Source organism: Stigmatopora argus, chromosome 14, assembly GCF_051989625.1.
Source record: "Stigmatopora argus isolate UIUO_Sarg chromosome 14, RoL_Sarg_1.0, whole genome shotgun sequence".
NCBI classification, from domain to species: domain Eukaryota; kingdom Metazoa; phylum Chordata; class Actinopteri; order Syngnathiformes; family Syngnathidae; genus Stigmatopora; species Stigmatopora argus.
In genome coordinates, this window is record NC_135400.1 from 6,633,134 (window position 1) to 6,657,499 (window position 24,366).

Below are 24,366 nucleotides of genomic sequence, written 5' to 3' on the forward strand. Positions count from 1 at the left end.
TAATGCGCCATCCTCGCGCTATTTCAAGTTAGTCCGGTCAGAGTCGAAGAAAAGATGGTGGCCACCGCGAGAGTGCGGAAACTAGCGATTGCAGTCGCTTTAATGATCCTCCTTGTTCAAGCTCTGGCCGTGTGGAGCCTGAAAAGTCTGGAAGACGGCGAGACGGCGGTAAGCAGCAGTCCGCTATTTCACATAGAGTGAGACGGATCCCGTTTGGTATGTTTTCACCGCCGAGGGTAGCTAGCTGATGTTAGCTGAGAAGAAGCCTCGCTCATTATACCATCCTAATCTGGCACTGGTTACAAACTTAGTACTTAAATTGACGACAACAAACTAAACATATTGCTTACATTTAACAATCCCTCTATGTAGTTTAAAAGGGCAAATCATACTCTTCTGAGTCCAAAATTCCATCATCCTCAACCATCATAAAACACACTGGCGGGCCGTCAGGGCCTTCAAGGCCTTCTCTGCTGGCCTAAGAAATATCTGAATCATATTATATTTTGTCCATCAATATGTACTTATTATTCCAAATGGTCTGTTAGCTTCCTTTCATTGCTTTTCCCCCTGGTTGCACTGCTTCCAGATGTGTGTTTTCAAATTGAAGCATTTAACAAATCACATTTCAGCCATTATTTGTTGCCAGATCAGATCTGCCTCAAAGCCTGCACAATAAGTTCTTGGGGGCTCTGCTGCATTAAACTAGACTGTTGCTTTTAACCAATCAGATTTCGAGTTGGCAACCCCACAATGATTTTTCATAGGCGTTAGCATTTTGCTGGCTGGGACATGTCATTGCTTTCACAAACTATGATTGGCTAGTAGGCGGGCCAAAGCAGTACCGAGGCAGCCGAGATCGCAAACTCCACCCACTATGGCCGACAGAAGCAAAAACAAATAGATTCTGTTTGCTCACAAAGCTATTTTCCAGACGGACTTTTTCAGGAAAAAAATGGACATCATTAAGAAAGGGCGGTCAACTCCGAAGCTAGCAAGCCTGTTACAGCCGGGAAAATGGTGTGTGGGGCACTTTCAGCGCGCTAACTTAGCTCCACAAGCAAATACAGTGGTACCTCGAGATACGAGCTTAATCGGTTCCGGGACTGCGCTCGTATGACAAGATTCTCGTAACTCGAGCGGAAGTTTCCCATTGAAATGAATGGGAAACAAATTAATTCGTTCCAACTCTCTGGAAAAAAACACCAAAAACAGGATATTGGATTGAAAAAATGTTTTATTTCTTATAATTCGCCATATATTGACAAAGTAATAAATAACGAGTGGTTTGATAGTAATAATGTGTTTAATAGGAGTAAAATTAGACACATTTCGCGGAGGGGAGAGACGACACACACGGAGGCGGAGGGGGGGGGCTGTTCGGGGGGACTTTCTCCACGGCAACAATGCACTCCACCCTCACGTCCGCTATCGATGGGCTGTTTGCTGTCGTACTATTCCCTTCAAAATATTCCGAAAATGATGCACACGATGCGAATTATTCGATCGAAATTTCCCCCGTAAGACGAGCATTTTGTATGACGAACGGTCGTATGACGAGGTACCACTGTAGTATATTGTTGTGTTGATTTAATGCTAATTTCAAAACGGACTATGCCGGAAATATGACAGGACAGGCTCGACTTTCATCATTAGCTTCGATGGCGATAGGAAAGAAGGAAGAAAGGAGGATGGATATTGTGTAAAAAGGATTTTTGGTGAGTAAAATATATTCCTAAATAATATTTCAATTGTGGGCCAAGTTCTGATATCTGAAAAGCTCCAGTGTTTGTATTTAATCACAAAATGCTGCTAGGAAGTGGATTTTACCCCAGTTTAATTTTTGGCGTTTCACCATTGACGTCCATCACTGTCTTTTCCCAGGAAAAATCACCCCCCTGGCCTGGTTGTAATGTCTCAAAAGCTCCAGTATTTGTATTCAATCAATAAATGATGCTAGGAAGTGGATTTTACCTAATTTTAGTGCATTTTTTTGTCATTTCACGTATGGACGTATCGACGTTCATCGCTGTCTTTTTACCGGGGAAATGATACTCCGGGCCCGGTTCTGATGTCTAAAAAGCTCCAGTATTTGTATTTAATCAATAAATGCTGTTTTTGGCTGGATTTTACCCCATTTTCGGGCAATGTTTGCCCGTACGCCATTGACGTTCATCGCTGTCTTTTCCCGGGAAAATCACCCACTGGCCTGGTTTTAATATCTGAAAAGCTCCAGTATTTGTATTTAATCATGAAATGCTGCTAGGAAGTGGATTTTACCCCATTTTTGTGCATTAATTTATTGATTATTTTTTATGTGTCGCAGCTGTAGCTGCAGTAGAGGTTTTATAGCCATAAAATAGTTTTTGAGGGTTGGATTGATACGTTGAAGGCGCTACCAGAAAATGCACCGCCCGCCACTGATAAAACACCATCAAGATTGTTACTTTGACTATTTCAAAACACGCAATACATTGTTTTTAAATGCGATCTAAGTGGCGCAACTGTTAACCACCCGTAGCAGTGATTAGTTTCTGTTAATTATTGTTTTCCCCATTGATATTTGTGTGGGCGAGTTGTTTGTACGTATGTGGTTTATGCGTTACAGTTTGGCGGTTTTACATTTTTGGGATGTTAAAATATTTCTGGGCTCGGGAAATGTTGGGAAAAACAAGTACATTTGATTTTTCAGTAGGTGTACGTGTTTGTTTTTATGTGCTCGGCAATTGGCTGGCGACCAGTCTATGATGTTTCTTGTCATATAAAATGAATCAATGACTATATTCTAATTATTATCCCCAAAGAAGTTAAAATCACGCATGGTTTACAGTATTTCTGCTGCACACCACATTAAAACCCACGCACAAAAAGATGTGAGTGTAACAATGTACAATGTAGTCATGAACTAAACTAAATAACTAAATCAATGTGGTAGTACCAGTGAGTCAGGTTATTATCTTTGACTGATGCAAGCAGGGAAAGCCACATTACCGGTGCAACGTTCTTTGACTTTTAGACAATTAAATGTTACTTGAAACCTCAAATTAAACCAAGTCTAACTTGTTTGCCTTTATTCTATACATTCCAACGTTGGCTGTCAAAGCTGAAAAATGTTTGAGTTGAATGAGTTCAATGATTTGAACCTTCCGATGTAAAGCTGGATTGTTTGCAGGAATCTCTAAATTCAATCACAAGAAAGACAATCACAAATGAATCACCCATTGGAATGTATTAACCACGATAAATTAGGAATTTCTGTATTATTCTTTGTGGTGATGTCTTCTGCTGACTTGTTAGGTTTATCAGCCTCATCAAAATCTGTGATCAATACGCCTCTGTGTTTTAGGGAATAAATGTATATTTTGTATATTTCACTTGACTGAGTTTAAGTCAATCTGTTTCTCACCATAGAAAAAAACTAGAAGATCTAAACTGCCTGACAACAACCAGGACCCGCTGAAGGGTGCCACCATTTTCGAGAGACACAACCAGTGGCCTAAGAGTTACAAGGGCTTATGGAGCAGCAGGCTGATAAGGAACGGGTACACAGCAGCCAGGCCACCGACACTGGGGACCAACCAACTACAGGGAAAGCCAGGCATCATGCAGAAGAATCCCCTCGAGCAGGGACAAATGGGAAAAGGCTTGGACGGAGTGGCACCTCATGACCCATCGAGTAACTTGAATGATATCAAAGGCGGTGCCGCCGCATTTCCAGGCGAGCCAGGCAGTGTGGACGGGGCTCAGCAGGCCTCCAGGACAAATTTTGAGGCCAAATGTAATATCAAAAGCCAGGATGCCCTGTCGGCTCTACGACGTGCGACCACACAGCAGTGTAAACAGGATATCGCCGACATTGTGTGCCTGCATGAAGCTGGAGTGCTCATGCCACAAGCCTTGCCACGGTTCTGCCCTCAGATCAGTGAGAAGCCTTTACACTTTGCACTTATATCTGGGTGATTTGGGATGGGAGAAAGCTTGCAAGCACCATTTTAACGTATTTGTTACGAGTGTTGCACTTGTATCGGTATCTATACGGCACTAAAATGATGGTTTAAGTCGGATGTGTTATCGCTGCTAGTTTTCCCACTTCGAAATGGATTGGCTGTCTAGCGCCGTCAATGGCAGCCAGTGAGTTAAGTGAGAGTGAAGTTTATTATTGACTGGGGGGGGAAAAAGAATAATTGAATTTTTAAATTTCAAAACACATTCAAACACACACAAAAACACATGGTATTTGTCGACATCACGCAGCTAGGAGTCAGTATCAAGAGACAAAAAATAGTGTTGGTGCAACACGATGGGCAATTACTAATGTGTTTACGAAAAAATGATGGGTGTTTCCTAAGTCCTTGTCTGTGTCCAGTGATGGCATTGGCACTCAAGCATTTAATTTAGTGAAGAGTATGCTGTAAACTTGAAATGCAGGGGATTTCCTTTCCAGACTCACTTGCAAAGAGTCCAAAAATTCTAATCCTTACCCTGCTATCAAATGCATAAAACACATTTCTAAGTTGATTAAAAAATATATATTTTGTGCCTATATTATTTATCTTTTAATACATAATGATTCCCTGTCACTCACACTGTTAGTTTTTGTTTTGAATGAACAAACAAATCACAGTTTATACTGTATTTAAACAGTAAAATGTAGCTCTCTAAATTTGTACTTGACTGCAAATATTGGAAATGCTTAAAGTATCTGGAATGTAGTGGAGTACCAAAAGATTAAGTGTGCTATAGTTTAGATCAGGGGTCGGGAACCTTTTTGACGGAGAGAGCCATAAACAATTAATATTTTCAAATGTTATTCCTTGAGAGCCATACTCAAAATTTAAGAGGAAAAATACACTAAAATGTGTGCTATTTGTAGTAATGTCACCACTTTTAAAGTACAAACATTCTCTGAGATCTTTTGACAATATTGTCGCGCTGTTGCTAATCAAGGATAACCAATGGGAGTATGCATGCAGAAGAATCTAATGGAAAAAAATGTTTAAAGCTGCACTAGAAGTAGTGCCTGCGCCACAATGATCACATAACGCTCCTACTGATGCATTCAGGACTGAGCTCTCAACAGCGGTTACCATATTTTACTTCACATTTTAGCGGAGAGCCGTATGCACCTATCAAAAGAGCCACATATGGCTCCCGAGCCATAGGTTCCCTACCCCTGGTTTAGATTATACCTTATTACCTATAGTTACCTGGGTTTGGCTCCAGTTGACCTTCGACCTTAGTGGCTGTAGGAAGTACCAAACCATGTTTGGTTGGTTGATTGCCATGTTTTTATTTTTGCATACGCTTTCACTGCAAAAAAAAAAAATACAAAACCATACTTAGCATGATTGTAAAATGGCAGCCAATCCTAACTCTTTGAACACAATGAATTTGAATAAAATCTGATGTGAAGACATAACCAATATGTTTTTCATAGTTGTTGTTTTCTTTCATTATTATAGCTCAAAGTCCCTTGCCACTTTTTTTATGTCCTTCCTAAATAGATACATCAAGTCCTGTTCAGGCTTTTGACGTTGAGCTGGACAACAGCCTGTCCGACGAAGAGACACCTGTCCGGCTGGCTTTTGTCTTGATGATTCATGGTCGCGCTGTACGACAGATCAAGCGTACTTTTAAAGCTATATACCACTCTGATCACTTCTACTACATCCATGTAGACCAGGTAAGAGGACTGAAGTCTTTAGTGTCTTAAGAAACATAGTACAAAATAGAAAAGGATTTCCCCGCTCTAGTTTTACAGTGTTGCTTGACGTCGCCTTGACTAAAAAATGTGTTTACCTTCCCACTGACATTATGTAGGTTGCATTTACCCTCCACGTCTAACAGGAAGGTTGATGGGATAAGAATAAAAAGACGTTATCCTTAGCAGATGGATTTAGTGAACGGAACCCTCATGCGCTGTTGGAATTCCAAAGGCAAAACATGTTTCGATTTAGATTAGGTAAAGAGAAAGGAGAATTGCAAGGATCATTTGAGTCTTTTTTTTAAATCGAAGTATGGTTAGTTTATAATAATGTAAAGACAGCATGTGTAGGCTACGGTCATTTGTCAACCTGCCTTAGCACATGTACATCAATTTGCTTTTTTGGGGCGTGATGACTGCAAGCTATGTGCTAGTATAATATTTGAACAGGTTCAAAGGAAAAAGGCATTCGAACAGTCAAACAAAATGATTGGATATTACAAAACAATGGATTGTGGATTAAGACCTATGGTCTGAACTTAGCCAAAATGAAATGTGTCAGTGAGACAACCAAGTGTGCTCATCACAAAAACACAACTTTCATGTTATGATTTTATGTGGTGTTCTTGACCCTTCTAGAGGTCAAACTACTTGTATCGGGAGGTCTGTAAAATAGCCCAGCAGTACCCAAATGTGCGTGTGACACCCTGGAGAATGGTGACCATGTGGGGCAGTATCACCCTGCTAAAGGCGCACCTCCGCTGCATGGAGGACCTCCTCGCCATGCCGGATTTGAAATGGGATTTTTTCATTAATCTCAGTGGCACAGACTTTCCCACCAGGTTAGTTAGCTAATTCAATCAAATCAATTTAGAGCAATTTACCACTCAGATGTAATCTGTTATTCCAAAAGTGTCTATAAAATATTTTTGCATTTATGAGATCTTTTCTTGCACCCTAATGTTTTGAGTGTTACATGTTGAGATTGTATTTAACTTTTGAAATATAAAATTGGTCCAAAAACATAAATTGTTTTGGGTTTGGCATTCATGGGTGAAATTTTCCATGCCAGACAACTTTTATTACTTGCACGTTTAAAAGAATCCCGTTTTGTGAGTTCTTCATTCTCATATGTAATACTTTTCCTTTTTTTCTTGCACCACAGGACAATTGGTGAACTCGTTGACTTCTTAGGACCGAACAGAGACAAGAACTTCCTTAAGGTACTTGACAGAGGGACTGGCCGGTGAGGATTCTTTCTATGAAAACATAAAGCTTATGAGTTGAATTCACAAATTGAAAAGAAAAGTCCATACCTTATTTGGCATGTTGAATCAAAAACGAATCCTCCGGCTCTGTAAAATAAGTGAACTCATGAGTGACATCTGCATTCTGAATAATTATTACTTAAAGAACCAATTAATGAACAAAGGAAAGTTTTTTCCCCTAAGGCATTTTCAAATGAAATCTTTTGAAATTTCTTTAAAAAAAGACCACTACCTTTTGTGAATCAAACATTGCTGCTTGTTTTGTGTTGAAGGTTTATCAGCAAGCAGGGGATTGATCGTGTTTTCTACGAGTGTGACAACCACATGTGGAAGGTTGGAGTGCGCAGCATTCCAGAAGGCCTGGAAATCTCTGCCGGCTCCGATTGGTTTGTACTCAACCGCCAATTTGTGGATTATGTCGTCAACTCTCAAGATGACATGTTGACTGGACTGAAGCTTTTCTACTCCTATAGTTTGATACCTCTTGAGGTGAGAAGGTTTTAAAGTTCAAACACTCATGTCAAAATACTGTTATTTTCTTCTTAGGTTGTCTTTCTGTCCTGTTCTCAGTCTTTCTTCCACACCGCACTTTTGAACAGTCACTTGTGTCACAGCTTAGTTGACAACAATCTTCATATGGTTAACTGGGTTCCCAAACTAGGCTGTAAGTGCCAGTACTTGCACATTGTGGATTGGTGTGGCTGCTCTCCTAACGACTTGAAACCTCACGACCTCAATCGTATCTGGGTAATTTAATTGCCGTAAAGCCGCTGCCTTTGTTGCACATTCTTTTTTTTTTTAAATGTAACTTTTTTAACCTTGCAGAAAGTGAACCGACCGACATTCTTTGCACGCAAGTTTGAGTCATCAGTTAACCAAGAAGCAATTGAGATCCTGGACACTCACCTGTATGGCCAGTACGCACCAGGAACTGTTGCCGTCAAGGCGTACTGGGAGAACACGTATGAGCAGTTGGACGGTTTGCACTCGCTCAGTGACGTGGCACTCACTGCTTACACTTCTTTGGTTCGCTTGGGTCTGAAAAGTCTTGCGACGTCTCATCCGACCTGCAGGTGCAGATACTTTTACATTAATTAAAATGTACATTAGACTTCTTTTTTTACCGATCAGCTCATATCCGCCTATTTACACATGTGCCATTTTCCACCTTTGATCCAGCTTTGAACCGAAAGGCTACCCTTCAGCAGTGAACATGTACTTCTATGATGACCAGTTTAAAGGGTTCTTAATACAACAAGAGATTCAGACCGTGGGCTCAAAAGAAAAGGAGTCAATAGAGATATGGTTTATGCCCCAGGTTAAGTTGAAATTTGAAAGGCATCGTCAGGAATTTGAAAGGCTGAGAAATGTAGAGGTAAGTACATTTTAAGGAAATCCTTGCGATTGCTCAGCTAATTAGCTATTAAAGATGTTTTTTAACGAGCCATTCAGAGAGCGTGCTCTTGAATGCAAACAATAAAATATGTATTCGTCATGTAAAATCTTATTATATTCTCTACTCTAACAGGTTGGCACAGAATGGGACCCAAAAGAAAGACTGTTTCGTAATTTTGGTGGGATCATTGGTCCTTTTGACGAACTATTTTCGGTGCAGGGTTGGGGTCGCGGGCCCAACTTGACAGTCACGATAGTGTTGATTGATCCCGCCCTGGTAGTGGCGACCGTTTATAACATCAAAGTGCCACAGGATTCAGAATTTAGCATGCACAAGCCACCGCTGAAGCAACCCCTTCGGCCTGGCATTTGGTCGTTACGTATATACCAAGAGTTGGAGCAGATGGCAGAATTGCAATTCCTTGTTCTTCCTTTGAACTTTAAAAAGAAGGTGCCACTTTCCAAAGGTAAGGTTGTTTTTTTAATATATTTATATTTATTTATATATGTATTAATATTTATTATAATAAAAAATATCTCTTCTTTGTCCACAAATATGAATCCAAACCTTCAGATGAGGACAGTTGGATGCATTCAGGTCCATTAGAAAATGTTTACATGGATAAGAGCTACAAACACCTGAATTCCATCCTGCAGCTGCCACCTCAGGAACCCGCCATGCTGGAAGCTCAACAAAATGCCCAATTGGTGGGCCCGGCCCTTGAAGCGTGGATTGATCACTGTATGGAAAACTTCTGGATTATTGGTGGTTCTTGCACCACCCAAAATTCATCCTGCGCAGCCTTGCCGCCCTGCTCCAAAACATCATGGAGCTCCCTGTCCCCGGACCCCAAGTCCGAACTAGGCCCAGTCAAAAGTGACGGGAAGATCAGGTAACCCCAGGGGGTTGGTCTAGATCAGGGGTCGGGAACCTTTTTGACGGAGAGAACCATAAACAATTCATATTTTCAAATGTTATTCCTTGAGAGCCATACTCAGAATTTCAAAGGAAAAATACACTAAAATATGTGCTACAGTGATACCTCAAGATATGAGCTTAATGCGTTCCGGGACTAAGCTCGTATGTCAATTTACTCGTTACTCAAATGAACGTTTCCCATAGAAATCTTCCCATCGTGGAGAGAACCAGGACTTTCTTTTTATGACTCGGATCAGGATCCAGTCACCTGGCTTCACCACCTCCTGCAAGATAGACAAAAGCATCACGGCAGCTTACATGTTCTTTGGATAATTTTCTCTCCTCCCTTAGTGTCTCGTCATGGTTCATCTTCCCATAGAGGAAGTTGGAATGGTCTTCCATGAACTATCTCAAAAAGGTGTTAATCCGGAGCTCGTTGTTACTATCTTCATACGTTTTGGCCTTTGTTAGGCGTTCTGGCCATGGCTTCTTAATCTCCCCCATGGTTTATCTTAAGCCTTGGTTTTATCGTACCATTTGTTCGCTCTACCAGTCCTACACTCTGCGGATGGTACGAGCAGTGGTTTTTTAGACTCATTCCTAGGTGATTTGCCATGTTTTGCACTATGCTGTTTGCAAAATTAGCTCCATTGTCACTCCAGATGATTGTGGAGATCCCATCTTCTGGGATGATGTGTTTACAGATGGCCTTAGCCACGTTAATGTGTCTGGTGATTTTGCGGGGACTATTTCAGTCCATTTAGAAAATGAGTCAATCAAGTGTTGGGTTTATTCTGGGATGTTTCTATATGTTCATTAAGCATTTTAATAGGTAATAAAGCTATAAATTAATTTGTGCTTTATGTTGGGACCAAGTAAGCACGAGGACACTTTCCCCCACAGCTGCTTTCTAGGCCAGTTAATTGTTTTCAGGACTATTGACTGAACAGGACACCTTGTTCCAGGCCGAGACTGTTGATCTGAGTTGGCAATGAAGATCTACAAGGGACTCATAAATTGTTTTGACTTGGATGCCGGCAGATGGCGATAATTGCATTATTGTTTAAAAATAAGGCTGCTCTGTTTACCTTATAAAGAAATTATTATGCTTATTCTGCAAATTCTTACGCAGTTGTTTTGCTTTCCGATCCGCTCGGGTCACATTGTATGCTTACTTGTGCAAATTCTTACGCAGGTGTTTTTTGTTTCGATCTAATATGAGATTGTTGTGACAGTTGTTTTTTGACCTTAATGGTGTTATTCGGTTAGCTTATGCAATTGTTTGAATCAGATTACATTAAATGTTTTGAGTATGGCGCGAATAAATGGACAGAGGAGGATACCGTTTTTCAGAATCATCCTGGATAAAGAAGAATCGGGAGTGATTTTCCTTGCAAGTTGTAGCCAGTGTATGTTAAAGATGTCTCTCTGTTTGATTAAAGTGTATTAATAATAAATCCATCACAAGACTAAACAGTATTTATACTGGTTGCTTCTGGATAATTCAATAAAATCCATGTGTTTAATTTATAATGGGTAGGTACCTTTTGGACGTTGCCCTGGTTTGGGCCTGAGGTTACCTTGCACATTGTCTGTAACAAATTAAACAGTTCCTACAAAAAATTGTAAAGTAGGTATTTAGACCTCTGGGACATGGACCACACGCTGTACCATGTCCATCATCCCCCCTGTTGAGGCATGGCTGCTTCCATGGGTCAATTTTGGAATAAATTCTTTGGTAGGCACAGTAGGCCTTTAGTTGTGACTAGGCCGTCTGCAGACTGTTCTGTGTCTTCATGTATCCATGACTCTTTTCTTTCTGTGGTGCAATGTTTTGCATATCAATTAATACTGTTTTTGAGATCGACTCAGTTTTGTTGTTGTTTATGCTGTCCAGTAAGTGTTTGCGCTACTGCTTTAGCTGCTGTATTCTGTCACGTGTGAAAGTTGGCTCCGTCGTCTGGTGCTGTTATGGATATCTTAACAGTTATATAAAAGTGCAAAGCTATCACATATATGTATATAATTTATTTTTTACACCTGTAGCCTACTTTTGTAGTACATGTCGTTAGGACAGGGAAGCTGGTTTTCTGAAGAATTATGAAGTGTTATTTATAAACGTGCTTGTGCAGAAAAAGAGGAGGAGGATGGACGTTGAGGAGGAGCAACTTCCAAATGAAAAGCCATGGCTAAAAAAGAAAGAAAGAAAGAACTGGTTCTCACTCCTAATGCGCCATCCTCGCGCTATTTCAAGTTAGTCCGGTCAGAGTCGAAGAAAAGATGGTGGCCACCGCGAGAGTGCGGAAACTAGCGATTGCAGTCGCTTTAATGATCCTCCTCGTTCAAGCTCTGGCCGTGTGGAGCCTGAAAAGTCTGGAAGACAGCGAGAGGGCGGTAAGCAGCAGTCCGCTATTTCGCATAGAGTGAGACGGATCCCGTTTGGTATGTTTTCACCGCCGAGGGTAGCTAGCTGATGTTAGCTGAGAAGAAGCCTCGCTCATTATACCATCCTAATCTGGCACTAGTTACAAACTTAGTACTTAAATTGACGACAACAAACTAAACATATTGCTTACATTTAACAATCCCTCTATGTAGTTTAAGAGGGCAAATCATACTCTTCTGAGTCCAAAATTCAATCATCCTCAACCATCATAAAACACCATCAAGATAGTTACTTTGACTATTTCAAAACACGCAATACATTGTTTTTAAATGCGATCAAAGTGGCGCAACTGTTAACCACCCGTAGCAGTGATTAGTTTCTGTAAATCATTTTTTTCCCCATTGATATTTGTGTGGGCGAGTTTGTACGTATGTGGTTTATGCGTTACAGTTTGGCGGATTGACATTTTTGGGATGTTAAAATATTTCTGGGCTCGGGAAATGTTGGGAAAAACAAGTACATTTGATTTTTCAGTAGGTGTACGTGTTTGTTTTTATGTGCTCGGCAATTGGCTGGCGACCAGTCTATGATGTTTCTTGTCATATAAAATGAACCAATGACTCTATTCTAATTATTATCCCCAAAGAAGTTAAAATCACGCATGGTTTACAGTATTTCTGCTGCACACCTACGCACAAAAAGATGTGTGTAACAATGTACAATGTAGTCATGAACTAAACTAACTAACTAAATCAATGTGGTAGTACCAGTGAGTCAGGTTATTATCTTTGACTGATAGAAGCAGGGAAAGCCACATTACCGGTGCAACGTTCTCTGACTTTTAGACAATTAAATGTTACTTGAAACCTCAAATTAAACCAAGTCTAACTTGTTTGGCTTTATCCTATACATTCCAACGTTGGCTGTCAAGGCTGAAAAATGTTTGAGGTGAATGAGTTCAATGATTTGAACCTTCCGATGTAAAGCTGGATTGTTTGGAGGAATCTCTAAATTTAATCACAAGAAAGGCCATCACAAATGTATTTGTTTAATAATCAAATTGTCACTTGTAACTGATACCAAGCAGGGAGTTTGGGTGGCGATGAAATATCTCTCAGAAATGCAGATGCTCAATTTATTGGATTATTATATTTTGTCTACATGGGATTTTTTGTAGTTGTTAGCCTTGATGAAAATGTTTTAATGCTCAATCGCAGTTGTGGTGGTCAAAATCTCTTTAAAGTGCGTTTCGCGCCCACCTTGCCGAATTACTTGGTCTCATCTCATTTTCTGAACCACTTTATCCTCACTAGAGACGCGGTGGGTGCTGGAGCAAATCCCAGCTGTCTCCGGGCCAGAGGTGGGGGACACCCTGAATCGGTGGCCAGCCGATTGCAGGGCACAAGGAGACGGACCACCATGCACACACACACTCATGCATAGGGGCAATTTAGAGTGTCCAACTAGCCTACCATGCATGTCTTTGGAATGTGGGAGGAAACCAGAGTACCCAGAGTAAACCCACACAGGCTTGGGTAGAACATGCAAACTCCACACAGGTGCACCGACCCGGACTTGAACCCAGGACCCCAGAGCTGTGAGGCCGACGCGCTAACCACTTGCACCACCAGCTGCTAGAATTACTTGGTTTATCATGAAAATGAAGTTGATTGATCAAGTTTTTATTATAAGTGAATGTTGTCTTTGGTTTGAGAACATTTCCTCGGCAAAATAGGAAGTATCTCACATTTACTGGTGTTAGAAGGCAAATTCTAGTACGCCTTTCAGGCTTGTATAGAGAGCGTCAAAGGCAATTACAGTGTTCTCAAATAATTACATTTTCACTCATGGTCTTTATCTTAGTCTTGGTAGACTCTTCAAGTAACAATTTCTTTTGTTATCAGTTGAGAATACTCTTTTGTGTTTCTATATTCTATGTGTATGTGGCCATCTTGTGTTTGTTGGCGGATAGTTTACTGGGAGACTAGTGTATTAATTTCCTCGCCCATTTCACAACCACATAACTATGGTCTCTTGCCTACTTCCATCATCTTTGGGCAGCAGTCCCAGCATCTGTGACAGGCAAGGTCCTTCAGGCCATGACACATCAGCAGTCAAATATCTCAGCCCATTTATTTGCTGTGCTTCCTCCTCTCCGAGCACACCACCACCACATACAGTAATACCTTGAGATACAAGCTACAGTGAACAGTATTGTAATGGGTGAGTTAACTAATGGTAGAGAGTTGGTTTTGAAAGCCCAAATCATATTAAATAGACACCATAACAAAACTCCCTCCATCGCAATTAATCACCCATTGGAATGTATTAACCACGATAAATTAGCTATTTCTGTATTATTCTTTGTGGTGATGTCTTCTGCTGACTTGTTAGGTTTATCAGCCTCATCAAAATCTGTGATCAATACGCCTCTGTGTTTTAGGGAATAAATGTACATTTTGTATATTTCACTTGACTGAGTTTAAGTCAATCTGTTTCTCACCATAGAAAAAAACTAGAAGATCTAAACTGCCTGACAACAACCAGGACCCCCTGAAGGGTGCCACCATTTTCGAGAGACACAACCAGTGGCCTAAGAGTTACAAGGGCTTATGGAGCAGCAGGCTGATAAGGAACGGGTACACAGCAGCCAGACCACCGAGACTGGGGACCAGCCAACTACAGGGAAAGCCAGGCATCATGCAGAAGAATCCCCTCGAGCAGGGACAAATGGGAAAAGGCTTGGATGGAGTGGCACCTCATGACCCATCGAGTAACTTGAATGATATCAAAGTCGGTGCCGCCGCATTTCCAGGCGAGCCAGGCAACGTGGACGGGGCTCAGCAGGCCTCCAGCACTGATTTTGAGGCCAAATGTAATATCAAAAGCCAGGATGCCCTGTCGGCTCTACGACGTGCGACCACACAGCAGTGTAAACAGGATATCGCCGACATTGTGTGCCTGCATGAAGCTGGAGTGCTCATGCCACATGCCTTGCCACGGTTCTGCCCTCAGATCAGTGAGAAGCCTTTACACTTTGCACTCATATCTGGGTGATTTGGGATGGGAGAAAGCTTGCAAGCACCATTTTAACGTATTTGTTACGAGTGTTGCACTTGTATCGGTATCGATACGGCACTAAAATGTTGGTTTAATTCGGATGTGTTATCGCTGCTAGTTTTCCCACTTCGAAATGGATTGGCTGTCTAGCGCCGTCAATGGCAGCCAGTGTGTTAAGTGAGAGTGAAGTTTATTATTGACTGGGGGAAAAAAAGAATAATCGAATTTTTACATTTCAAAACATTCAAACACACTGTCGGATCTAATCCATATACATTCAATAACTTCGAATTAGAGGAAGCACACAGTCAGGCGTGATGAGTTTTATCTAGCTTCAGCTGAAGGAGGGAGTCAGAGTAGCCAGCGCCAGGAGATGTGTCTATACTCCAGCCTGACCAGTTTGAATCCCCGCCTGCCCCTTACAGATCAGCCAGCTTTATTGACAAAGGTCATGTGACATAGATACAAACTTTAGGCGGGAAAATGTGAACAAGGTAATGGGCGTGTCATTGTAGATGACGCGCCCCTAACTCATAGGCGTCACTGACGGAAATTTCCACTAAGCTATGCAAAATTCTATTCTAGTGACTACACTAAATAAACCAATTGACTAAAAAAAAGCATAAGAATACATTCCATACTCCAGACACACACACACACACACACACACACAAACACATGGTCTTGGTCGCCATCACGCAGCTAGGAGTCAGTATCAAGAGACAAAAAATAGTGTTGGTGGAACACAATGGGCAGTTACTAATGTGTTTACGAAAAAATGATGGATGTTTCCTAAGTCCTTGTCTGTGTCCAGTGAGGGCATTGGCACTCAAGCATTTAATTTAGTGAAGAGTATGCTGTAAACTTGTAATGCAGGGGATTCCCGTTCCAGACTCACTTGCAAAGAGTCCAAAAATTCTAATCCTTTCCCTGCTATCAAATGCGTAAAACACATTTCTAAGTTGATTAAAAAAAATCTTTTGTGCCTATATTATTTATCTTTTGATACACACTATTCCCTGTCACTCACACTGTTAGTTTTTATTTTGAATGAACAAACAAATCACAGTTTATACTGTCTTTAAACAGTAGAATGTAGCTCTCTAAATTTGTACTTGACTGAAAATATTGGAAATGCTTAAAAGGTTTCTGGAATATAATAATAATAATCGGACATAGGCCCCGTCGTCATCATCAACAACAAAAGCCTACTTGTCATCACACCCAGAAACTGCGTATGACGAAATTGGTAGTGCTTCTCCATAAGGTGCGTTTACTCGGCAAAAGACCTAAATAAGTGATAGTTACGGACTTGTAATTTGGCATTCTGCTGTTATGGATACAGGTCACTTACCTCTCACTGTCTTTCACTTACCTTCAGTCAGCTAGTAGGAGGCAGATCACCACCCAAACATCTTTTCATATTACCTCAGAAGGGAATGTGTGTTGTGTTACCGCAAATTTAGAGTTCTGATGGATGTGGGGGAAAAACTGTCCTTAAGCCTATTTGTCCGTACTTTGTGGGACCTATAGCGTCTGCCAGAGGGCAGCAGCTGGAACAGATTGTGACCAGGGTGGTATGGGTCCCCTATGATGTTCCTGGCTCTGCTAAGGTAACGAGGGCTGGCAATGTCTTCCAGTGAGGGCAGAGAGCAGCCGAGAATCCTCTGGGCAGTGTTAATCACTTTCTGCATGGCCTTTTTGTCTGCCGCCATGCTTCCAGCGTACCACACTGTGATGCAGTACACCAGGATGCTCTCTACAGAGGTTCTATAGAAGGTTATCAGAAGCTTGGTGTCCAAGTTGTTCCTCCTAAGTACCCTGAGGAAATTGAGTCGTTTCTGAGTCTTCTTCACTACTGCCATGATGTTTGTAGACCATGAGAGCTTATCCGTGACGTGGACCCCCAGGAATTTAAAGTACTGGACCCTGTCTACACATACTCCATTTATGAGGAGTGGGGCCAGATCTGTGCCGTGTTTGCGAAAGTCCAGGATTATTTCATTAGTTTTCGTGGTGTTCAGTGTGAGATTGTTCACCGAGCACCACGAAGACAGTTTGTTGACCTCATCTCTGTAGGCCGACTCATCCCCACCTGAGATGAGTCCGACCACAGTGGTGTCGTCAGCGAATTTGATGATGGCGTTAGACTGGTGGGTGGGTGTACAGTCGTATGTGTACAGGGAGTACATAAGAGGACTCAGTACACAGCCTTGAGGGGAGCCAGTGCTCAGTGTAATGGAGGAAGAGAGGTGGGGACCAAGTCTAACAGTTTGTGGTCGGTTGGTAGAGAAGTTCTTTATCCAGCAGCAGATTGAAGAAAATAGTCCAAGGTGGGAGAGTTTGTCAGTCAGAATGTCTGGTTTTATGGTGTTGAAGGCTGAGCTATAGTCAATGAAGAGCATCCTCACGTAGTTCCCATGGTGTTCCAGGTGGCTCAGTGCTGAATGTAGAGCAATGGCAATAGCATCCTCAGTGGACCTGTTTGCTCTATAAGCAAACTGGTGAGGGTCAGTGGAGTACCAAAAGATTAAGTGTGCTATAGTTTAGATTATACCTTATTACCTATAGTTACCTTGGTTTGGCTCCAGTTGACCTTCGACCTTAGTGGCTGTAGGAAGTACCAAACCATGTTTGGTTGGTTGATTGCAATGTTTTTATTTTTGCATACGCCCTCACTGCAAAAAAAAAAATACAAAACCATTATTAGCATCATTGTAAAATGGCAGCCAATCCTGACTCTTTGAACACAATGAATTTGAATAAAATCTGATGTGAAGACATAACCAATATGTTTTTCATAGTTGTTGTTTTCTTTCATTATTATAGCTCAAAGTCACTTGCCACTTTTTTTTATGTCCTTCCTAAATAGATACATCAAGTCCTGTTCAGGCTTTTGACGTTGAGCTGGACAACAGCCTGTCCGACGAAGAGACACCTGTCCGGCTGGCTTTTGTCTTGATGATTCATGGCCGCGCTGTACGACAGATCAAGCGTACTTTTAAAGCTATATACCACTCTGATCACTTCTACTACATCCATGTAGACCAGGTAAGAGGACTGAAGTCTTTAGTGTCTTAAGAAACATAGTACAAAATAGAAAATGATTTCCCCGCTCTAGTTTTACAGTATTGCTTGACGTCGCCTTGACTAAAAAATGTGTTTACCTTCCCACTGACATTATGTAGGTTGCATTTACCCTCCACGTCTGACAGGAAGGTTGATGGGAATAGAATAAAGAGACGTTATTCTTAGCAGATGGATTTAGTGAACGGCACCATCATCTGTTGTTGGAATTCCAAAGGCACAACATGTTTCAATTTGATTAGATTAGATAAAGAAAAAGGAGAATTATAAGGATCATTTGAGTCTTTTTTCTCTTTTTCGAAGTATGGTTAGTTTCTAATAATGTAAAGACAGCATGTGTAGGCTACTGTCATTTGTCAACCTGCCTTAGCACATGTACATCAATTTGCTTTTTTTGGGCGTGATGGACTGCAAGCTAAGCGCTAGTACGTATAATATTTGAACAGGTTCAAAGGAAAAAGAAATTCTGAACAGTCAAACAAAAGGATGGGATATTACAAAACAATGGATTGTGGATTAAGACCTATGGTCTGAATTTAGCCAAAATGAAATGTGTCAGTGAGACATCTAAGTGTGCTCATCACAAAAACACAACTTTCATGTTATGATTTGATGTGGTGTTCTTGACCCTTCTAGAGGTCAAACTACTTGTATCGGGAGGTCTGTAAAATAGCCCAGCAGTACCCAAATGTGCGTGTGACACCCTGGAGAATGGTGACCATGTGGGCCAGTATCACCCTGCTAAAGGCGTACCTCCGCTGCATGGAGGACCTACTCGCCATGCCGGATTTGAAATGGGATTTTTTCATTAATCTCAGTGGCACAGACTTTCCCACCAGGTTAGTTAGCTAATTCAATCAAATCAATTTAGAGCAATTTAGCTCTCCGATGTAATCCGTTATTTTCCGAAAGTCTCCATAAAATATTTTTGCATTTATGAGATGTTTTCTTGCACCCTAATGATTTGAGTGTTACATGTTGAGATTGTATTTAACTTTTGAAATATAAAATTGGTCCAAAAACATAGTTAAATTGTTTTGGGTTTGGCATTCAAGGCTGAAATTTTCTATGCCAGACAACTTTTATTACTTGCACGTTTAAAAGAATCCCATTTTGTGAGTTCTTCATTCTCATACGTAATACTTTTCCTTTTTTTGCTTTCACCCCAGGACAATTGGTGAGCTCGTTGACTTCTTAGGACAGGACAGAGACAAGAACTTCCTTAAGCTCAATGGCCTAGAGACTAGCCAGTGAGGATTCTTTCTATGAAATCTGAAAGCTTATGAGTTGAATTCACAAATTGAAAAGAAAAGACCATACCTTATTTGGCATGTTGAATCAAAAACCAATCCTCCGGCTCTGTAAAATAAGTGAATTCATGAGTGACATGTGCATTCTGAATAATTATTACTTAAAGAACCAATTAATGAACAAAGGAAAGTTTTTCCCCAAAGGCATTTTCAAATGAAATCTTTTGAAATTTATTTTAAAAAGACCACTACCTTTTGTGAATCAAACATTGCTGCTTGTTTTGTGTTGAAGGTTTATCAATCAGCAGGGGATTGATCGTGTCTTCTACGAGTGTGACAACCACATGTGGAAGGTTGGAGTGCGCAGCATTCCAGAAGGCCTGGAAATCTCTGGCGGCTCCGATTGGTTTGTACTCAACCGCCAATTTGTGGATTATGTCGTCAACTCTCAAGATGACATGTTGACTGGACTGAAGCTGTTCTACTCCTATACTTTGATGCCTGCTGAGGTGAGAGGGTTTTAAAGTTCAAACACTCAGGTCAAAATACTGTTATTTTACTAAGTTTGTCTTTCTGTCCTGTTCTCAGTCTTTCTTCCACACCGCACTTTTGAACAGTCACTTGTGTCACAGCTTAGTCGACAACAATCTTCGTATGACCAACTGGGTTCGCAAACTAGGCTGTAAGTGCCAGTACAGGCACATTGTGGATTGGTGTGGCTGCTCTCCTAACGACTTGAAACCTCACGACCTCAATCGTATCTGGGTAATTGAATTGCCGTAAAGCCGCTGCCTTTGTTGCACATTCTTTTTTTTTTATTGTTCTGATGGATTAATTATTAATACAATTTAATTAACATGGAAGACATCTTTAAACATACACTGGTTACAACTTGCAAGGAGAAATCACTCATAACGCGCCTTCGTTCAAGAGGATTCTGACGAGCGGCATACTCTTCTCTCCATTTAGTCGCGACATACTCAAAACATTTAATGTAATCTGATTCAAAACAATTGCATAAGATAACCGAATAACACCATTAAGGTAAAAAAACAACTGCTTATATTAGATCGAAACCAAAACACCTGCGTAAGAATATGCAGTATAAGCATAATAATTTCTTTATAAGGTAAACTGCCGGCGTCCCAGTCAAAGCAATTTATGAGTCCATTGTAGATCTTCATTGCGAACTTGAATCTGGGTGTCTGGGTTGCGAGGTGTATCTCCCAGTAAACAGTCCTTGGAGCGTCAACAAGCTGGAGCCAGCTGTCCTGGAGGGTGACCTCGAGTTTGCCCCAGTCTCAAATTAAAGACACTCTTATACAAAAGTAAATAAAATGCATACATCTATAATATTATCCAGAATAACCCCAACATGTTCTTTTACATGTATTTTTTTAACCTTGCAGAAAGTGGACCGAACGACATTCTTTGCACGCAAGTTTGAGTCATCAGTTAACCAAGAAGCAATTGAGATCCTGGACACTCACCTGTATGGCCAGTACGCACCAGGAACTGTTGCCATCAAGGCGTACTGGGAGAACACGTATGAGCAGTTGGACGGTTTGCACTCGCTCAGTGACGTGGCACTCACTGCTTACACTTCTTTGGTTCGCTTGGGTCTGAAAAGTCTTGCGACATCTCCAACCTGCAGGTGCAGATACTTTTACATTAATTAAAATCGTACATTAGACCTCAATTTTTTTTTTTACCGATCAGCTCATATCCGCCTATTTACACGTGCCATTTTCCACCTTTAATCCAGCTTTGAACCGAAAGGCTACCCTTCAGCAGTGAACATGTACTTCTATGATGACACGTTTAAAGGGTTCTTAATACAACAAGAGATTCAGACCGTGGGCTCAAAAGAAAAGGAGTCAATAGAGATATGGTTTATGCCCCAGGTTAAGTTGAAATTTGAAAGGCATCGTCAGGAATTTGAAAGGCTGAGAAATGTAGAGGTAAGTACATTTTAAGGAAATCCTTGCGATTGCTCGGCTAATTAGCTATTAAAGATGTTTTTTTAACGAGCCATTCAGAGAGAGTGCTCTTGAATGCAAACAATAAAATATGTATTCGTCATGTAAAATCTTATTATATTCTCTACTCTCACAGGTTGGCACAGAATGGGACCCAAAAGAAAGACTGTTTCGTAATTTTGGTGGGATCATTGGTCCTTTTGACAAACTATCCTCGCTGCAGAGTTGGGGTCATGGGCCCAACTTGACAGTTACGATGGTGTGGATTGATCCCGCCCTGGTAGTGGCGACCGCTTATAACATCAAAGTGCCACAGGATTCAGAATTTAGCATGCAGAAGCAACCGCTGAAGCAACCCCTCCGGCCTGGCATTTGGTCGTTACGTATATACCAAGAGTTGGAGCAGATGGCAGAATTGCAATTCCTTGTTCTTCCTTTGAACTTTAAAAAGAAGGCGCCACTTTCCAAAGGTAAGGTTTTTTTTTTAAATATATGTATTTATATTTATTATTATTTAAAAAAATGATCTCTTCTTTGTCCACAAATATGAATCCAAACCTTCAGATGAGGACAGTTGGATGCATGCAGGTCCATTAGAAAATGCTTACATGGATAAGAGCCTCAAACACCTGAATCCCATCCTGCAGCTGCCACCTCAGGAACCCGCCATGCTGGAAGCTCAACAAAATGCCCAATTGGTGGGCCCGGCCCTTGAAGCGTGGATTGATCACTGTATGGAAAACTTCTGGGTTATTGGCGGTTATTGCAGTACCCAAAACTCATCCTGCGCAGCCTTGCCGCCCTGCTCCAAAACATCATGGAGCTCCCTTTCCCCGGACCCCAAGTCCGAACTAGGCCCAGTCAAAAGTGACGGGAGAATCAGGTAACCCCAGGGGGTTGGTCTAGATCAGGGGTTGGGAACCTTTTTGACGGAGAGAGCCATAAACGATTCATATTTTCAAATGTTATTCCTTGAGAGCCATACTCAGAATTTCAAAGGAAAAATACACTAAAATATGTGCTACAGTGGTACCTCAAGATATGAGCTTAATGCATTCCGGAACTAAGCTCGTATGTCGATTTACTCGTTACTCAAATGAACGTTTCCCATAGAAATGAATTAAAACCAAATTAATTTGTTCCAACCCTCTGAAAAAACATCAAAAACAGGATATTGGATTGGAAAAACATTTTTATTTGTCCTAATTCGCCATCTATTAACAAAGTAACAATAACTAGTGGTTTAAAAGTACTAAAATTAGACGGATTTCGCGGAGGGGAGGGAGAGAGAGACAGAGAGACAAACTTTTGGCACGGCAACGCGCTCGTAACATAACATAAACAAATTTAAATGAACTTGGATTACGATGCAGAGACACTCAAAAATAAGTTTAACCTAACCTTACTTAATTCTAATTTTGTTTTTAATTCTGATACCTTTCTTCTCCCGGGTTGACTCTATTTGCCCCGCCTCCACCCTGACTTTCATATGCAACCTATCGACGGTTGTTTGCTTTTTGTCTTCCCTTCAAAATATTCCGAAAATGATGCACACAAATGTCCTAACAATAGGATAACGCACGACCACTTGCCAACAAGAAGTAGTAGGACTGAGCTCTCTCAACAGCGGTTCCCATATTTTACCTCACAATTTAGCGGAAGGCCGTATGCACCTATCAAAAGAGCCAAATATGGCTACCGAGCCTTAGGTTCCCTATCCCTGGTCTAGATTGTGGGAGTCAACGCAGACAGACGTAAAGGAAGGAGCAGGCCTGTTTTGGACACTTGGAAACAGCAACGAGAGTTTTTAAGGCCACGTGTGTGGGAGGTTTGGCTCAAAGCTGAAGGTCGCAAGAACAACATGAACTCTTGCACTGAAGAGCCACCATGTTCTGAGAAGAAATGAGGTGCGAGAGGTCAATGCTGGAAATTTGCACAATAACGACTGCAAGCCCAGAGACTTTTCTTGGTTTTCAGGATGGCATTAATGCCTGATGCTTAGAGTTTTTTTTGTGTGAAAGCAGCTACATATGGTTTTAACGGGAGATGGGTGTTTAGAATACAAAACAAAAAAATCACCTCAACTTTGGAGTCAGGATGCAATTTGAACTTGTTTTGTCAAGGCAGAATGAAATTTACGGATCCTTTTGTGCTTGTTTTGAAGCATTTTATAATGGACATGCAAAACCGTTGCCCTACACTGTTACAAACTTTCACGCAAAATTTAGGTGATTACAGTAGGCATGAGGGGAAGCATTTTTTTTTCAATGCATTCATTTTAAAGTTGCAAAATGTCAAGAGGTGTTTGCTTTAGATGCCAAAAGAGAAATGCTGGTAAAACAAACTTTCTGTAACCACTGCTGCTTGGTTCTCATTTTGAAGTACTTTTTGGAAGGGGAAATTTGTTGTTACATATCATACCTCTGGTGTATTAGTGAATATGGATTTTTTTTAGCATGGGTCTACTTTCCAGTCCAAGTCCTATGAACAAAATTGGCAGATACTGTATGTTGTGTATTTTTGGGAAATATTTCCATACATCTAAGCTGCCTTTTACTCAGCTGAGATGACTTGTTTACTGAAAAGATCCAGGATGTGCAATTTCTGCCTGTTCTAGTCTGCATCTAAGTTTGCAATATTAACACATTTAATGTGAGGCATTTTATGTTTTTAAAAATGGTGATTTTTAAATGTTTTTTTTCCTTTCAAGTGACTTTGTACATCTTGCACAGTACAGTTGCTTCAATGAAGCCCTATGTCTGTTTAGAAAGCGAACTGCAGATGTTATTTTTATACTGTATACTGTTTGAGAACAAGTGTCCATAAGTCTTGGGATTTTAAACTAGCATTAAAATGTGGTCTACTTATTTTTTGTTTTCTAAGTGGTGATAAAGGGGATGAATTTTCTGCCCTTGCTGCTGTGGTAAGGTAAGGAGGTGTTGGGGTGGGCTCGACAATGTGTTTGGTCTCCAAATAAAACGAAGGAATCAATAAAAAAATGGACAGGGAAAGTAACGTGTGGCTGTATTATTGCATCAGATGTTGGCGCTCACAATGTTTTTTAAGAGAACACTATATATAATTATGTATTCATGTTTCTGCACAGAGTAGTCAACAGTGAAGCAGGAACTTTAGTTAATTCGAATGTAATTTTTTAAAAAGTATGACAAAATACAACAAAAGTAGCTCGACCTAGTCGGCGAGTAAACTAACAATAAAGCACAAACGGCCAGCAAAAGTCAAAACTAAGATATTATGAGGTCTATGCGGGTATTAGGGTAAAGTCAAAAACACCACGACAAGTTTAATTTTAGTTGT

General features: G+C 40.9%; 2 protein-coding genes across 2 annotated transcripts; both read left to right on the forward strand.

The window, feature by feature from the left end:
- Positions 1-10,765, forward strand: LOC144088839 (xylosyltransferase 2-like). Its single transcript, XM_077619524.1, has 11 exons — positions 1-168; positions 3,412-3,922; positions 5,505-5,683; positions 6,344-6,546; positions 6,870-6,950; positions 7,245-7,461; positions 7,543-7,719; positions 7,798-8,045; positions 8,152-8,347; positions 8,501-8,834; positions 8,942-10,765. The coding sequence occupies exons 1-11, from the start codon at positions 55-57 to the stop codon at positions 9,262-9,264; spliced, it is 2,583 nt and encodes an 860-aa protein (XP_077475650.1). The 5' UTR covers positions 1-54; the 3' UTR covers positions 9,265-10,765.
- A 143-nt stretch (positions 10,766-10,908) lies between these two features.
- On the forward strand, positions 10,909-23,915 carry LOC144088840 (xylosyltransferase 2-like). Its single transcript, XM_077619526.1, has 11 exons — positions 10,909-11,680; positions 14,181-14,691; positions 17,605-17,783; positions 18,456-18,658; positions 18,989-19,069; positions 19,362-19,578; positions 19,658-19,834; positions 20,479-20,723; positions 20,835-21,030; positions 21,185-21,518; positions 21,613-23,915. Exons 1-11 carry the CDS (start codon positions 11,567-11,569, stop codon positions 21,933-21,935), a joined length of 2,580 nt encoding a protein of 859 aa, XP_077475652.1. The 5' UTR covers positions 10,909-11,566; the 3' UTR covers positions 21,936-23,915.
- The last annotated feature ends 451 nt before the right edge of the window (positions 23,916-24,366 follow it).